Source organism: Pistacia vera, unplaced genomic scaffold, assembly GCF_008641045.1.
Source record: "Pistacia vera cultivar Batoury unplaced genomic scaffold, PisVer_v2 Contig62, whole genome shotgun sequence".
NCBI classification, from domain to species: Eukaryota; Viridiplantae; Streptophyta; class Magnoliopsida; order Sapindales; family Anacardiaceae; genus Pistacia; species Pistacia vera.
In genome coordinates, this window is record NW_022196468.1 from 422,948 (window position 1) to 440,217 (window position 17,270).

At 35.2% G+C, this 17,270-nt stretch overlaps 2 protein-coding genes and 1 pseudogene across 2 annotated transcripts; 1 reads left to right on the top strand and 2 right to left on the bottom strand.

Moving 5' to 3' along the window:
• Nucleotides 1-5,688: 5,688 nt before the first annotated feature.
• On the top strand, nt 5,689-6,218 carry LOC116110938 (sugar transporter ESL1-like). Its single transcript, XM_031397157.1, has 2 exons — nt 5,689-5,942; nt 6,051-6,218. Exons 1-2 carry the CDS (start codon nt 5,769-5,771, stop codon nt 6,216-6,218), a joined length of 342 nt encoding a protein of 113 aa, XP_031253017.1. The 5' UTR covers nt 5,689-5,768.
• A 3,363-nt stretch (nt 6,219-9,581) lies between these two features.
• LOC116110939 lies at nt 9,582-11,822 on the bottom strand (annotated as a pseudogene).
• A 785-nt stretch (nt 11,823-12,607) lies between these two features.
• Nucleotides 12,608-16,669, bottom strand: LOC116110900 (5'-nucleotidase SurE-like). Its single transcript, XM_031397111.1, has 10 exons — nt 16,319-16,669; nt 15,686-15,780; nt 15,245-15,312; nt 15,115-15,158; nt 14,820-14,897; nt 14,576-14,729; nt 13,759-13,911; nt 13,536-13,643; nt 13,282-13,347; nt 12,608-13,018 (listed from the first exon to the last, which is right to left on the bottom strand). Exons 1-10 carry the CDS (start codon nt 16,594-16,596, stop codon nt 12,899-12,901), a joined length of 1,164 nt encoding a protein of 387 aa, XP_031252971.1. The 5' UTR covers nt 16,597-16,669; the 3' UTR covers nt 12,608-12,898.
• Nucleotides 16,670-17,270: the final 601 nt, after the last annotated feature.

Here is a 17,270-nt window from a genome sequence, read left to right on the forward strand (position 1 = left end):
ATGTATGTAGCTGAGGCATCCTAACAGATCGATAGACTTGAACCTTGTTCCTACATGACTCGATCAATTCGATCAGGCATTCACTATCTATTTTCATTGTTCAACTCTTTGACAATACAAAAAACCATTGTTCAACTCTTTCACAACAAGAAAAAACCAAAAGCTCTGCCCTCCCTGTCTATCTATCCAAGGGATGGATGTCACCCAAATTTCTCATACCGGTCAGCTTCAAAGCCCTGAAGATTATTTAAATTTGACTTTTGGTTGTAAGAATTATATGTCAAAAACTTTAATTTGTGTACCTTTCCAGTACATCATTTCACCCAAAAATAGTGACTAGTGATGTTATATTACGTTTATTAATTATTTTGAAACAATTCCTTCTACATATTAATTGATTTAACCTGGAAATTACATCAATATTGAACTATATTACTCCAGATAAGCACCCACGATCTTTCTCTCACTTTAATGAAAAAAAAAATAAAGAAGAGAGATAGGTGGGGAGAAGGATTGTGCAAGATGACGAGGTGGGACAGAATGCCACCATCGTAGCATAAAAACTTGGCCGTGTTGCGCCTTTTAAACTTTGCCTAGCTGTGCCTTAATCTTGGTCGTTTGTGGCCTTGTTGCCCAATCGCTGCCTGAAGCAAGGCCCGCAATGAACTTGGGTGGGGGAGAGGAAGTGAAGCGAAACGTCGGTGGGAAAGTAGGAAGAGTTGAGGTTTGATGGGGTGGGGGGATGAAGCCGACGGTAGTGTCAGGTGGGGTGGTTGGTGCTGAAATCGACCAGAATCTAGCAAGGAGCAGTGATTGGGCGAAGCCAAATGGAATGGTGGTAGGCCATTTTTGGATCTGCGGGGTGGGGGGTAGAGGGAGAGGTGTTAGTGTGGGGTTTGGGGATCAGATGGTGGTGGGGGGTGGGGGTCAAGACACCGCCGGAATTAGGCGGGGGGCCTGAAACGGCAGTCGCACGGGGGGGGGGTGTTGTTTTATTTTGTGATGAGGTTTTGAGATGTGGAGGGAAAAAAAAGATGGGAGGAGGAGGCGGAGATGAGAAGAAATGGGAGGGGAAGAGAAAAAAAGAAAAAATGTCTGTTTTACCTCCACTGTTAAAATAAAGGGAGCGGAGTTAGTGTTAGGGGTACGAATTTGGAATAAATGAAACTAGGGGTATCAAATTGTCACTTACTAACCCGGGTGGGAATATGTCGTTTACTCAAAAAAGAATTGTAAACTAACAAAAAGACTGAATAAATTAAGGAATATTATAATAATTGTGACATTGTACTATGTTGAACAAAAAAATAGTATGGCAATGTACCAATAAACTCAAAGGCCTGACATGAATTGAACTTGTCACTGGAGATGACTATTGTCAATGCCATTATTAATTGAACTGTTACTGTGATGTTAAGGTTAATGAATTGTTTGCTTAAGTACAAGTTTTTGTTAAAATATTTCACAGTTACATGATAACTATGCTTGTACATTTCAGTATGCTGTTTTCAGCTCAAAATTGCAATAGGAGGAATGTTAGGTGCAGTGATAAGTGGGAGAATTGCAGACTTCTTTGGCCGAAGATGGGTAAGTTTTCAGATCCTTAGTGTTTATAATTTTTTTTTCCCATTAATTATCAGTGATTAATGTGATTGATGTTGTAACACAGGCAATGGAATTTCAGAATTGATCTGCATGTTGGTTGGGTTTTAATATATTCGCTAAAGTTTCTTCATTTCCCTTCCCACCTAAGTTCTTTATGAAGTAGCATTTTGGATGGCCTTGTAATTGCTATGCATGTTTTTGTTCTTGGAGCTTCTTTACAGACAAATGTGGTTTGAAAATTATAAATTTTTCAATGCTTGTTGACAGGATGCAACATTGCTAGACTTGGGAAGGTTTATATTGGGATGTGGAATTGGACTTACTTCTTATTGCGTAATTATTATTTCTAAGCTTCCTATATCATTTCAAATGACATTTCTTTGATAAATTAATTAATAATGCTCTTTCTGCAATCTATTGTTATCCAGGTTCCATATATGTTGCAGAAATTAATCCTAAGCATGTTAGGGGAGCTTTGCTGCGCTAAATCCGGTATATAAATGTCCCCATTTTAGAAAATTTTGATTAATGGTTCCTCTTCTATATATTTTTTGAGTCAAGTTGCTTAGTGTTTGCATGATTCTTTTTGCAGTTGCTAATGGGGTTAGGCCATCTTTGGCCTTTCTCTTCGGTTCTTGTCAACTGGCAAATCTTAGTTTATAGGTCCTTCTACAAGCTCTTTATGATTCTAATACAATGATGCCTAGGTGTTCAAAAACTAAATTAGTTTGTATGTGATTTTACTTGCAGGAATTGTTCCAGGACTAATACAACTCCTTGCCTATTCTTCATTCCAGAGTCCCCCCGAGGCTGGTGAGTTTACTGAAATTGATTTGGATATAATTATTTAGCTGAAAAATGAAATAGAATACAGTTTTTAGTAATACTGCAGTATTTCACATGGCCTGCAAATGAAATATGTGTTAATTTATAAACGTTTGGATTATTTCAACTAGTAGATGTGTTTCGGTTAATGGCACTTGTTAAAGACTAAATTGACATAATTTAGGTGCCATTAGTTATATTACTTCATAATAAGCTGAAAGAGTGAGTGCAATTGTCTGCAGGCAAATGTGGTAAAATGAAAGAGTTTGAAGATTCTCTTCGGCGCCTGAGGGGGCCGGATGCTGATATTGCGCCAGAAGCTGCTGAAATCAAAGTAAGTTTCAAATCTTTCATGAGTACTTTTTCTGAGCTTCAACTCAGAGAGCATTTTTTTAAGCTTTTGAAATTACCTTTCTCAGTTAGATGCAGAAATGAGACAGGATTTTGTTTGAATTGGCAGGAATATACAGAATATCTAAATCAGATGTCAGAAGGTGGATTTGCCACATGTTCCAACGGAAATATCTTTATACACTATTGTAAGCCTTATACTTCATTCATCCAAATCTTGCAGCAGCCGGTAATCCCTTTATTTTTTATTTGATTTATGATGTTTCAAAACTGTTTCAGTGGAGTTGGCCTGATTATATTCCACACGACTTGGGGGAGTTTATGGTTTTTTGTTCTATGCAAGCACCATTTTTGAGGATGCTGGTAACTATGTGATCATTTTAATTCTCCATAAGATAGATTAAAAAAGTAATATGGAATTACAAATATGACTACACTTCTAATTTTTATATTTTACAATGGCTTTCCGAGCAGGATTGGTACATAGCAGCATCTATTGTTCAGGTTATTACAGCCTCAATATGTGTAACTCTAGCAATTGTTGTGATTATGTAAACCTCAGCTAAGTTGATATTCTTCTGCAGATATAAACAACTGTTTTGGGACTTTCTTGATAGACAGGGCTGGAAGGCGGCCGATGTTACTGGTTAGAATGAACAGAAATCTTATGTTTAAGTTTGAATGTTGATTATCAACAAAATAAACCAAAAGCTGAATTTTACAAATGTTTGCAGATTTCTACAGCGGGAGCTTGCTTGGGTCTGTATTACAGGATTGGCATTCTAGTCAAGGTTCGGTTTATAGCAAATATTTATCATTACCACTTTACTTCACCTCCCCTGCCTGCCGGCTGTTACTCTTTTTCTTGTGGCTGTTGTTTCTGGTAACGACTCTTTGCTTCCATGAGCAGGACCTTGGCTCTGAGGGGGAGCTCAATGCCTGGTTGGCTTTTATGGTGTATTGGTAATGAGATGTCTCTAGCATTGTTTTCTTTGTCTCTGAGGGGAAAATATGAGAGATGAAATTTATTTCTATGTATCAGGATCTCATATTATCCTGGTTGATATGTCTATTTATGGATTGTTTGTTTGATTCTGCTAATCAGGTGTATTGGGACTTCTTCAACTTGGTCTAGGAGAATACCTGGATTATAATGTCAGAGGTAATGCATAAATTTTTCTCAGCTTCTGAGACAAACAAAGTTTAATGGTGTGTATAAAGATGGATTGTTGTTCCAGATTTTTCCTAAAACATAAAGGTCCAGCTGGAAGCCTTGTGTCCTTTCAGTTGGATTGGACCTGGCTTGTTTCCTACACATTCGTCTATTTATTGATTGGAGCCAATCAGGTGATGCCTCCTCATTGCCAAATTTTCTCTCTCATTCTCACGTAATAAACAGATCCTAGTGGTTTTGAAATTCATCTGAAAACGCGTTCGAATATTGGAAAGGAAGATTGATGAATCTCTAAACTACATGGGAAATCACTTGTTTTAGGAAAGGGTACAAGTACTAGTATTATTTTGAGTTGAAGTTGCTGAGTTATTATTTATACATATTTCAGGAATATTCTTCATATATGGTGGCATTGTGCTCTTGGTGTTCTATTCATTGCAAAGTGGTGCCAGAAACCAAGGGTCGAGCGTTAGAAGAAATACAAGAATCAATGATGAATGATTCCCGTTAGAATAATATACCAATAAGTTAACATGATCATGCTGGAGATCAATGGGAGACTTGATGTATCCTCTAATGTCGAGAACAAAAAAAAAAAAAAAAAAAAAAAAAAAAAAAAAATAAGAGAGAGAGAATTTGGTCTCTATGAAATAGATCATCAAATAACTTAGAAAAAAAAGGCTTGTAGAAGTATGTATGATTTTAGCTTTGAAGGCATTTTTATTTAGGTGAGATGGTTTATCTTGGACTGACTATACCTGCATTTTATTTGTTTTAATGATCAGCGCAGTTCTAATTTAGAAACAATTTTCGAATATTTGCCTTGTGGACTAGGCTGAAATTTAAGGGGAAGGGAGTTGATACGAGTATTATTTTATGGAATTATTTATACATTGTTTTGGTTGAATAAACTTTGAATTAGTCTAGTATTTGAATAAGTCTAGCCTAGTTTATTGGGTTGTTAGTTCTAGAAAAAACCAACTTGAACGTTGGGTTTAGTCATTCCTATTTTTGTGGAGATAAATGTTCCACTTGTTGCTATTTATTCTTAAATGAAAGGAATGCAGAACACCTTTTTTTTTCCTGCTTTACTTAGTTGTTATCTATTTGGACTTTACTCAAAATAGGTAGAGGAAAAGCTAAGACTACAGGTTGGTATCTACCATCAAGTCACTCAAAAAATCTAAAAATCAACACAACTCCAAAGGTCTTTGTTTTCTCTCCCATCAAAAGACAGAAAACTTCTGCATAAGCAAATCACTGCAGTTTCTAGAGATAATCCAACTAATTTTAGTTTCCCTGCATGAATTAGCCCAATTTCTAAAGAACTTTAAGTATCCTATATCTTCTCATGTATATCATCTTATTGGGTCACAAAATTTTGTATCAAAGAGATTCAATCCTAATTGATAGGATTGCTTATATGACAATATCACGATAATTATAAGAATTAATTTTATGTTAGTATACGTAACATTAATATTTAAAGAAAAGGTAGAATAAAATAAAGCATGTTTTTATATACTGATAATTAAATAGAATGACCCAAATCTTGATCATACATTAAGTTACTTAATTGGGTGCTAATGTAACAAGATGCTTGAAAACGTATTGTAAAAAACTACAAGAGGAAACTTGAAAGCGAATGGTCCTGGTTAAGTCTTGTCGTCAACGCTTTACATCAGTAATTCCTATACAATATACAGAGTCAAATATATAATATGCGAGAAAAAGTTAGCTAAGCAAACTAACACTCAAACCTCTCCTTAATTTCTCTCTCTTTTCATCTCTTCTCTCTTGCAGATATTCAAACATGGCGGAAGGGTTACTAACGAGTTCATTCATTATGAAAAGTGGAGTCTCCATTCATAACAGCTTTCAGAGTGAACCGCTTCTGCCAGATGATCAGCCATCAGGGCCCGTCACTTTTAAGCTTATTTTCAGCAGCTTGGTTGCCGTTTGCGGCTCCTACGTTTATGGACATGCCGTAAGTTTAATTATATATCATATTAAACTGAAAATTTATTCATTATTCATTATTCCTTGCTTGATTACATGATTATTTCATATTGAAGATGAGTTATTTGATTTGCAGGTGGGATATTCATCACCGGCTGAGTCTGGAATCATGGAAGACCTTGGCCTGACTACGGCACAAGTGAGTTTCAGTAATCATTTGATCTTCTTCAGTTCGTTTCTTTCTTTTCTTTTCTTTTCTCTTTTAAAAAAGTTTTTTACGTACTTGTCTTTCAAACTGAAATAGTTCAAATACTTACTAGTCAAAGTACAGTATATATGGTTATTTACTGTTTGGGATTTTCTTATAACATTAAAAAAAAAAAAAATACTTTTAGTCTTTTCAAGAAATAATTCAAGATCTTGTCCTTTGAGTCTAAGCAATCCTGTTTGGCCTGGAAAATTTTATCCAGGTACTGTGATCTTACTGTTATTCTTGAAAATGTATGAAAATTTGATGCAGACATGCTATTGCTTTGCACCCTCTTTCCTCACTTGTTAAAACTTAAAATATATTCACCTTATTTATCGATAATATTAGAAAAAAAAAACAGTGATGGCTGAAGATGAAGCTTATTTTCCTACTTGTTAATTTGGCCAGATGGTACAATTCCGTACACAAAATTGCATGTGAATTAATTGATGGAGTTTACATTCACCAAACCTTTATTTTCTTAATTATTATCTAACATGTTAATGATAATTGGTAACGTCAATTTGAGTGAAAATTTGTCAAAATGAGTAGATAATATTCTTGGAAGAAACAAAAACAGTGTTATTTGACTTGCTTTGACATATTAAGCAGAGTGGAGAAAGTTAGTTGTCGTTCAAAATGGTCCAGGTTTAGGTCGAAATGGGTCCAGTATTAATTTCATCCTGCGGGCATGTCTGAGTAAGGTCCACCTTGAGTTGATAACTTTTGACATTTTTACTTTCTAGGTCTCACTATATGAAGTAGTGTGATGTTGGTGTATCTCCTTAAACCGCAACTACCTTTCCTCCTCCTATAAACACAGAGGAACGCCACACCCAAAACACTTCAACCCACTGTGTGCCAAACCCATCCTTATCACCCCATCCCAGTATTACTTCACCATCAACAATCAATCATAAACCTATCCACCATCATGTACAAACTATCCGCCATTATCCACAACTATCACAGTAACCAAAAAACATAAATCAAAATCAAAACACCTATTCATTCAATAAATAAAAAGAAATCAAAACATCTATTCGGAATACAAAGGAAAAAAATTGAAAAAAAAAATAAAGAAGAGAGATAGGTTGGGGAGAAAGGATTGTGCAAGATGACGAGGTGGGACAAGAATGCCACCATCGTAGCATAAAAACTTGGCCGGTGTTGCGCCTTTTAAACTTTGCCTAGTGCTGTGCCTTAATCTTGGTCGTCGTGTGGCCTTGTTAGGCCACAATCGCTGCCTGAAGCAAGGCCAGCAATGAACTTGGGTGGGGGAGAGGAAGTGAAGCGAAACGTCGGTGGGAAAGTAGGAAGAGTTGAGGTTTTGATGAGGGTGGGGGGATGAAGCCGACGGTAGTGTCAGGTGGGGTGTTGGTGCCTGAAATCGACCAGAATCTAGCCAAGGAGCAGTGATTGTGCGAAGCCAAATGGAATGGTGGTAGGCCATTTTTGGGATCTGCGGGGTGGGGGGTAGAGAGGTTTTAGTGTGGTGGGTTTGGGGGATCAGATGGTGGTGGGGGGTGGGGGTCAAGACACCGCCGGAATTAGGCGGGGNGCCGGTTGTTTATGGAATGAATCAAAACCCTAAAAGAGAAAGCAAGAGAGAGAGAAACAGAGAAAGAGGGGTGTAGACGAGAAAAATGAAAAGGTAAGAGATTGATGAACAGAAGAAATGGACCGGGTCTAACGGGGTTAACTACTTAACTTTACAGAGAGAGAGAGAGAGAGAGAGAGAGAGAGGATGTTGAAAAATGGGGAATGATGATTAAGAGAAGAAGGAATAGTTATGTTTTAAAGATACATAACAATAACTCAGGTTTGCTTTTATTTTAATGACATAAAATTATTACATGACATCACATATTCTCCACGATTCTACATTATTATAATTTCTATTCACCCTTGTCCAGAGTACACGTATTAAGGTCCTAAAATATATATATATATCAAAAGTATTCAGGTTAGAATATACGTACCTCAACTAATCTTTTAGGACCCTAAAATTATCAATCAAATAAAAATTTTAGTAACTACTCTACTAGTAATCGATGAGGGACTCGAACTCAAAACATCTTGAATAATATATTAGGGGAATTAAACAGGAACAAGAGGTATCCACGAAAGGACAAAATCGAGGAAACAGAAGAGATTCGAGCTAATAGAAAGGGAAAAAAAAATAAAGCATAAATTTCACTTTCACTTCAAAGAAACATGCGATAAAAATAGTCCAGTTTATAAAACTTCTTATCTAAATGAGAATCAAGAAAATGCGAAATTATAAATAGTTAAAGAAAAAATAACAAATAAAGAAAAATATCTATTATGATTTGAAAAACCTCTCGTGACCCTTCTTTTCTACTATAAACGATCGACTACTTGATCATCAGAAATAGTTTAATTAATATATTCAAATATAAATTTTATTATAATTATACTTAAATATCGTTTGGATTCATTTTATTAGAGGTGTGTTATATATTAAAATCTTATACTTAAATAAAAACTTTTGGATCATCTTATCAGATCCATATTGCAATGGTGGAAGGGTATATATATATATATTTGGAAGCTTGAAAATGAATTCTATCCTAACCCATTTATCAAAATTATTGAAGGTATTAATTTTTATTTTTAATGTATTTTCGTTTATAAAATGAAAACTATTTTATTTGATAATGAGTATACAATATGAGTTCATTTAAAACTATTTAAGGCTTGAATTAATGTATCCAAATCAATGGATTTTTCAATGAATTTATTTACAAAATATTTATAAAAAATTAAAAATAAAAATCAATTTATATAGAGTTTTTTTTTTTTTTTTAAGTTTTACAAATTTAATTTACTAATAGCATAATAATAATCCCATATATTACAAATTTTATTGATGGTATAATGTCAAAAATAATAAAGAGAATCAAATCTAATGAAATAATTAAAATGTGATGTGTCCTTCATTGATTTAATCCCATGAAGACGTGATTAGTGACATTATTATATTACTAGGTTTGTCTTTAAACTTTCAGACACGACAACGTTTTTGGTCAGCTACCGACTTCTAACAAAAGCAGACGTGATCCCTTGTCATTGGACTAAGTCCTAGTCAAAAGATATCATCATTTCTTTTTATAAATAATTTTCTTTTTATAAAAGAATTGACCTTAGATCTCCCAACATAATGTTAAAGTTAATAGAGGCCGGCAAAAAGCCCGAGCCCAAAGGGCCCAGTCCTTGGGAGAACTAATCCTTGTAGGACCTCAAAGGTTAGTGGTGGGATCATTGAAACCAGCAAGATCAAGTTTAAGAAATTCAAAGGAAAAGACAGATTAAAAGTGGGCTGACGAAAAGGAAACTATAATTTGTGCTTTAAAAGGAAAAATGCCGCTCTATGTATCGGCAGATGAAGATGAATCAATTGGAGATTTTCACCATGGTCCCAACCCCGCCGCTGCTAACCTTCCCTCCCCCCTAGTCCCACCAAAATCATCACATCATTCCATGTAAAAGAGACTGTCAAAACATAGCCAATCTCACAAGAACCATAGGTAAAATCCGAAATTTCATAGACTACTTTAGAGTGCAAACCTTGTTGGTCAATGGAGCTGTAGGGATTTCAATATTCAAGAGCAACTCTTGGGGAAAACTCCCTTTTCAATATCTCTATAGCTGCATTTATCAAAGGTAAACAGACAGTGACTGCATCCTGAAATCACTTTCTTGACTTTCATCCTTCTTCCTATCAAAGACCATAAAGCCAATAATCACTTATCAATGATTTAAAAAAGCTACAATTACATCCCATAGAACAGAGGACAATTAACTCACCAGTTCAGGGATATAGACAAAGATGGTACTCCCAAATCAATGCCTCCCTAGCTCCAGCAACCACACCTAGGTAGAACCTGGTGAATTTCAAAGTTATACAAGTAAATTCATTTTGCATTTAAGGGGCAAAAGGATTAATAGGAAACAATAATTAGCCCTTCCACAGCTTGTAAGCGATATTCACTAGTGGTACATATTCAAAAGGAATCACGTAAACTAGCAAATGATTCCAAAGATAATCCAGAATGACAAATTATAAACGATGAACATAATCTAATTGGAAAACAACTTACGTGTGATGACCCCAGCTTGAGCCTCGGTTGATTCCACTAATTACCTGAAATCATAATAAATAAAAACTCTGAGAAAAATGCTAAAAATTAAAATCCACATGTACAAACAGGACTTATATAAATGCTAACCACACCAGGCTTTGACCAAGAAAAGAGTGTCCCAGATAATGCTAACGACACACAATCCACAGGAGTCCCTGTTTAACAAGCACCAACAACAAAGTTTATATTACAACAAACAAGAAGAACTAATCATAGAAACCATACCAAATTCACACATAAGGCCACAGAACGATGGGTATATTCGTTGAAAAATTAATATGTTCATCACCAATCAAGGAAAAAGGATACATTTCATAATTCACTGAGAAAACAATAAGTCATATCGCATTTACACATTCTTAAAAGAATACATAACTGAAATATGTATGACCTAAAATTCAATACCAGATAAAGCTTTTCTGAAATATATGGTAATTAGATAATTTTACATCCTCATTGAATAACATCAAATCACAGCAGCCTTCACGAAAAAGTTGCAACAGTACAAATTTGCAGCCATACCTAAAACTTCATATGCTGTGGCGCCGCGATTTCAGCAGAATTAACTGCAATAGTTTCGCGCAGAGTCACAGAATGACCAGATAGTGATTTGTCCCTAAAGCACCCATTCACAAACTAACAAATCACCAAAATATTCCAAAATTCAATATCAATAGCAAAAGAGAAAGAGAAAGTTATTGGCACACCTAAATATCAAATTCAATTGAGAAACACAACAAGTCCAATAAAATCAAGCCTACCCAGATATGAAAATCAATTCAAAACACAAGAACAATACAATTAGACAACAAAATCATATCCTCGAATACAAAATTCAGAGAAACAAAGCATAAAAATAATAAAAAAAAAAAGGCACTCTTAATCTAAACAAACACAAGTACCCAGATAATAAATTGAGACAAACAACACAAAATAAAATCCATAACTAACAAAAACCAGATACCCAAATGACAAATCAAGAGAAAAAAACAACAAATTAGTAAATTAGAAACAACCCATATGCTCAAATGAACCAACAAAGAGAAAACCACCAAATTTAACAACCCAGATACCAAAATTTAACTTCAATCCAAAGCATGATAATGAAAAAGAAATGGAAATAAACCCACGATTGAGGAGCGCAAACATGAACATTGTAGAGGCCTTCATACCAAAGCTTGAACAATAACAAGGCCAGGGGACTCAATTCCATCCCGTTAGTGACCAAAACAACAGGCTTGGAACTACCAGAATCAGAGGTGGAAGGTTCGGTTGAATCACACGCGTCATCCTTTGATTTCTCACTATCCTCATTGCTATTGTTCTTCTTCTTCTTCAAAAGCACCTCTTCAAGATTAGACACAACCCCAGGAGGCACCAGGTTACTCCTCACAGAAGTCAGGCGACTTAAATTGGCACTGCAGTCTGAAAACCATTTTGCAGCCAATGTGTATGTGTTTAAGAGAAGAAGAGAGAGGACCCTCGTCCCCATCAATGTGTTTAATTGTAAAATTAAACTATCAGGTCATTAAACTGAAGAAGCACAGAGAGTTCAGTTGATGATGAATGGACGTTCTGCAGCTAAGAACCATTTTCAGTTTGCTGTTGTTTTCTTTCTAAATCTATTACTAGTCTTCCAGTACCGTCTATGTTAGTAATGTGTATTAAACTATTAATAACAACCCAGACCTCATCTCATCATCTTCAACTTCTGTCTCTTTCTCTCACTAGCACTGCAGTGGTCTTGTCATTTGACTGTGTGTAACGTATGTAGAAACGTACATTGCCATCTTCAAACACCTAAATTACAGCCTTTTACCATAACTTTCCCACATGGTTTAGTAGGATTATCCCGTGACCCAAACAAGCCTTCCAACACCTAAATTACAGCCTTTTACCATAACTTTCTCACATGATTTGGTAGGGTTATCCATAACTAAACTAACAATATTTTCAACTGTTCTTGTGATTCAAACCTAAAACTAAGACAAATCCTACCATCCATAACTAACAATATTAACAACTATTTTTGTGATTCTAATCTGAAACCACAAGGAAAACAAACCCCTTGACCCTATCACTCCACCCACCCATTATTGGTTAAATAATTGATGTCAAGCAACTCACTTAGGCATTTAGTTTGCTCTACAAGGTAAGGTACGGGATTTAATTCTTAATATCATCCCTTGAGTAAACAAAATATGAAAATAATTCAAAAAATTCTATTAAATTAGCCAATGGTATTTTTGTGCTCCGACTTTTATCGCGCAAAAATTAAAAAAAAAAAAAAAATTAATTTATGCAACAAGATTTAGAAAATACAGAATAAAGCACAGGGTCATAAATTTAGACCCGGCTGTTTGCAATTGCAATTACATTTTTGTATCAACTAGGACAAACAAACCCACCCAAACGCCAATGCCACCAATATTTGAAACCCAAGAAAAAAATAAAAATACAAAAAAATAAAAATAAATTATAATAATAATAATAAAGGAAACTCAAAAACAATTGATGATTAAATTAACAGAATTGGTCATGAAACTGTGTACAAAGTCTCTGAATCTCTTATGTTTGTGTTGAAGTTTGTTGCTCGCTGGTAAGCAGTGCAGTAGAGATCCATTCTGATGCAGCTGCTTGTGTATCGGACCCGGTTTGTGGTTGAAGCGATAAAGGGGTTATGGCCACCTGCAATTTCAAGCGAAAATGAACAAGTTAGATGACGGTAATCCACGGAATACTGCCTTGCTGGTACGGTAAAATCGCTACGATTGGATTGACAGCCGAAAAATGAACAGCGTCACTTCAACAGTTGATATTGGTATAGTAATGTTACTGTGGTAATAATAGAGTTCGAGCATTATGGAACGAGCCTTTTCGGGTTTCAGTGGAACTTCTCATTGTATCAAATACATTTCACCGGTAAACAGGAAATTATAGTTTTAACTTACAAATCCATTTTCAAGCGCTCTAAAGTCCAGTTCTTCGTCTGTATCTTCCTGCTCCTTATCTAGAAACTGCAGGTTACCATGGCTGATTTAGTTCAGGGCTAAAATTAAAACTACAGTTGTTTGGTGAAAGAGAAATAAGACAGAAAATCCAAAACGAACGACCCTGGGCTAAGTTAACTCTGTTTTCCATGTTGAAAGGATAATGTACAAGATTGGCTTCGAAATTCAGGCTCAGTGGTAAAAGTTTTATTTACCTCTAGTCGGAAGAACTTCTTGACCCGGTTTGTATCAGGTTTACCAGCAGCTCCAACTGATTCAATCTCCACATTCTTCTTTTGTGTAGTTATACGGCGAGCTGCACCCTGAGAGAAACAGGACAGGTAAATCTCTTGTACTGTGAACACAAAGGATATACAATATGCATTCCAAATAAAAAGAAGATGAGGAAGTGGAATCCAATTTGTATAAGCTACTCACAGCAGCAGAGGCATCTCGGCTCAGCTGTGCAAGCTGTATGCCAAGACTTTGTTGGTTAGACATGAAATGCGCCCCAGCAGGATGCCGGTTTGCCGAAACAGCTAGCCAGCTAGGAGTGGATCTCCACATGCTTTGCTTTGTAAATTTGAAACCCTGTCAAGCATGAGATAAAAAATATGCATATCAGTAAGCCGTAAAATGTAAAACTGGTAACACTGTGGAATCTCAGTATAAATAAAAGGCAATACAGAATAAAACTGTGCTGTGAGATCAAGTAAGCCGGACAAAAGAAGGGAGTTGGACACTTATGCATGGTCACTTTATGACACATGAAAGATATCCATTGCATGGCAATAACAACCTGGCCCTAGGCCAATCATAAAAGGAAAAATGTCATGTTATTTAATAATTTGTAGAAAAAGGAAAATTTTTTAATGGGAATCAGGAGAAACAGAAGAAAAAGTAGAATTTTTTTTTTTCAAAGGTTAGTGGTGGGGATCACTTGAAACCAGCAAGATCAAGTTTAAAGAAATTCAAAGGAAAAAGAAAGATTAAAAGTGGGCTGACGAAAAGGAAACTATAATTTGTGCTTTAAAAGGATAAAATGCCAGCTCTATGTATCGGCAGATGAAGATGAATCAATTGGAGATTTTCACCATGGATCCCAAACCCGACCCGCTGCTAACCTTCCCTCCCCCCTAGTCCCACCAAAATCATCACATCATTCCATGTAAAAGAGACTGTCAAAACTATAGCCAATCTCACAAGAACCATAGGTAAAATCCGAAATTTCATAGACTACTTTAGAGTGAAAAACCTTGTTGGTCAATGGAGCTGTAGGGATTTCAATATTCAGAGAGCAACTCTTGGGGAAAACTCCCTTTTCAATATCTCTAATAGCTGCATTTATCAAAGGTAAACAGACAGTGACTGCATCCTTGAAATCACTTTCTTGACTTTCATCCTTCTTCCTATCAAAGACCATAAAGCCAAATAATCACTTATCAATGATTTAAAAAAGCTACAATTACATCCCATAGAACAGAGGACAATTAACTCACCAGTTCAGGGATATAGACAAAGATGGTACTCCACAAATCAATGCCTCCCTAGCTCCAGCAACCACACCTGAGTAGAACCTGGTGAATTTCAAAGTTATACAAGTAAATTCATTTTGCATTTAAGGGGCAAAAGGATTAATAGGAAACAATAATTAGCCCTTCCACAGCTTGTAAGCGATATTCACTAGGTGGTACATATTCAAAAGGAATCACGTAAACTAGCAAATTATTCCAAAGATAATCCAGAATGACAAATTATAAACGAGTAACATAATCTAATTGGAAAACAACTTACGTGTGATGACCACAGCTTGAGCCTCGGTTGATTCCACTAATTACCTGAAATCATAATAAATAAAAACTCTGAGAAAAATGCTAAAAATTAAAATCCACATGTACAAACAAGGACTTATATAAATGCTAACCAGCACAGGCTTTGACCAAGAAAAGAGTGTCCCAGATAATGCTAACGACACACAATCCACAGGAGTCCCTGTTTAACAAGCACCAACAACAAAGTTTATATTACAACAAACAAGAAGAACTAAATCATAGAAACCATACCAAATTCACACATAAGGCCACAGCACGATGGGTAATATTCATTGAAAAATGATAATAGTTCATCACCAATCAAGGAAAAAGGATACATTTCATAATTCACTGAGAAAAACAATAAGTCATATCGCATTTACACATTCTTAAAAGAATAGCATAACTGAAATATGTATGACCTAAAATTCAATACCAGATAAAGCTTTTCTAAAATATATGGCAATTAGGATAATTTTACATCCTCATTGAATAACATCAAATCACAGCAGCCTTCACGAAAAAGTTGCAACAGTATAAATTTGCAGCCATACCTGAAACTTCATATGCTGTGGCGCCGGCGATTTCAGCAGAATTAACTGCAATAGTTTCGCGCAGAGTCACAGAATGACCAGATAGTGATTTGTCCCTAAAGCAATCCATTCACAAACTAACAAATCACCAAAATATTCCAAAATTCAATATCAATAGCAAAAGAGAAAGAGAAAGTTATTGGCACACCTAAATATCAAATTCAATTGAGAAACACAACAAAGTCCAATAAAATCAAGCCTACCCAGATATGAAAATCAATTCAAAACACAAGAAACAATCAAATTAGACAACAAAATCATATCCTCGAATACAAAAATTCAGAGAAACAAAAAGCATAAAAAATAATAAAAACAAAAAAGGCACTCTTAATCTAAACAAAACACAAGTACCCAGATAATAAATTGAGACAAACAACACAAAATAAAATCCATAACTAAACAAAACCCAGATACCCAAATGACAAAAATCAAAGAGAAAAAAACAACAAATTAGATAAATTAGAAACAACCCATATGCTCAAATGAACCAACAAAAAGAAAAACCACAAATTTAACAAAACCCAGATACCAAAATTTAAACTTTAATCCAAAAAGCATGATAATGAAAAAAGAAATGGAAGAAAATAAACCCACGATTGAGGAGCGCAAACATGAACATTGTAGAGGCCTTCATTAACCAAAGCTTGAACAAGATAAACAAGGCCAGGGGACTCAATTCCATCTCCATTAGTGACCAAAACAACAGGCTTGGAACTATCAGAATCAGAGGTGGAAGGTTCGGTTGAATCACACGCGTCATCCTTTGATTTCTCACTATCCTCATTGCTATTGTTCTTCTTCTTCCTCAAAAGCACCTCTTCAAGATTAGACACAAGCCCAGGAGGCACCAGGTTACTCCTCACAGAAGTCATGGCGAATTAAAGCTGGTTGTTTATGGAATGAATCAAAACCCTAAAAGAGAAAGCAAGAGAGAGAGAGAAACAGAAAGAGAGCGGGGGTAAACGAGAAAAATGAAAAGGTAAGAGATTGATGAACAGAAGAAATGGACCGGGTCCAACGGGGTTAACTTTACAGAGAGAGAGAGGATGTTGAAAAAGGGGATTGATGATTAAGAGAAGAAGGAATAGTTATGTTTTAAAGATACACAACAATAACTCAGGTTTGCTTTAATGACATAAAATTATTACATGACATCATATTCTCACGATTCTACATTATTATAATTTCGATTAATCCTTGTCCTCAATACACGGTCCTAAAAAAAAAAAAAAAAAAAATATATATATATATTGTATGATAATATATTGTATGATAAGAAATATTCAAGTTAGTTTATGCGTACCTCAATTAATCTCTTAAGATCTTGAAACTATCAATCAAATAATAATTTTAATAACTATTCTATTAGTAATCAAGGAGAGACTCGAACTCAAGACATCTTAAGTAATATATTAAGGGGATTAAACAAGAACAAGAGATATCCTTAGAAGAACAAAATCAAGGAAACAGAAGAGATCCGAGTGAATGGAAAGGGAAAAAAAAAATAATAAAGCATAAATTTCACTTTCACTTTAAAGAAACATGC

Excerpts from the sequence above, each read along its gene's own strand:
- LOC116110938 (XM_031397157.1), top strand. The coding sequence starts at position 5,769 with ATGGCGGAAGGGTTACTAACGAGTTCATTCATTATGAAAAGTGGAGTC. Across the intron at positions 5,943-6,050 it reads CCTACGTTTATGGACATGCC|GTGGGATATTCATCACCGGC; the intron begins GTAAGTTTAATT and ends TTTGATTTGCAG.
- LOC116110900 (XM_031397111.1), bottom strand. The coding sequence starts at position 16,596 with ATGACTTCTGTGAGGAGTAACCTGGTGCCTCCTGGGCTTGTGTCTAAT. Across the intron at positions 15,159-15,244 it reads CTTGGTCAAAGCCTGTGCTG|GTAATTAGTGGAATCAACCG; the intron begins GTTAGCATTTAT and ends TTATGATTTCAG. Across the intron at positions 13,348-13,535 it reads AGAAGTTCTTCCGACTAGAG|TTTCTAGATAAGGAGCAGGA; the intron begins GTAAATAAAACT and ends GGTAACCTGCAG.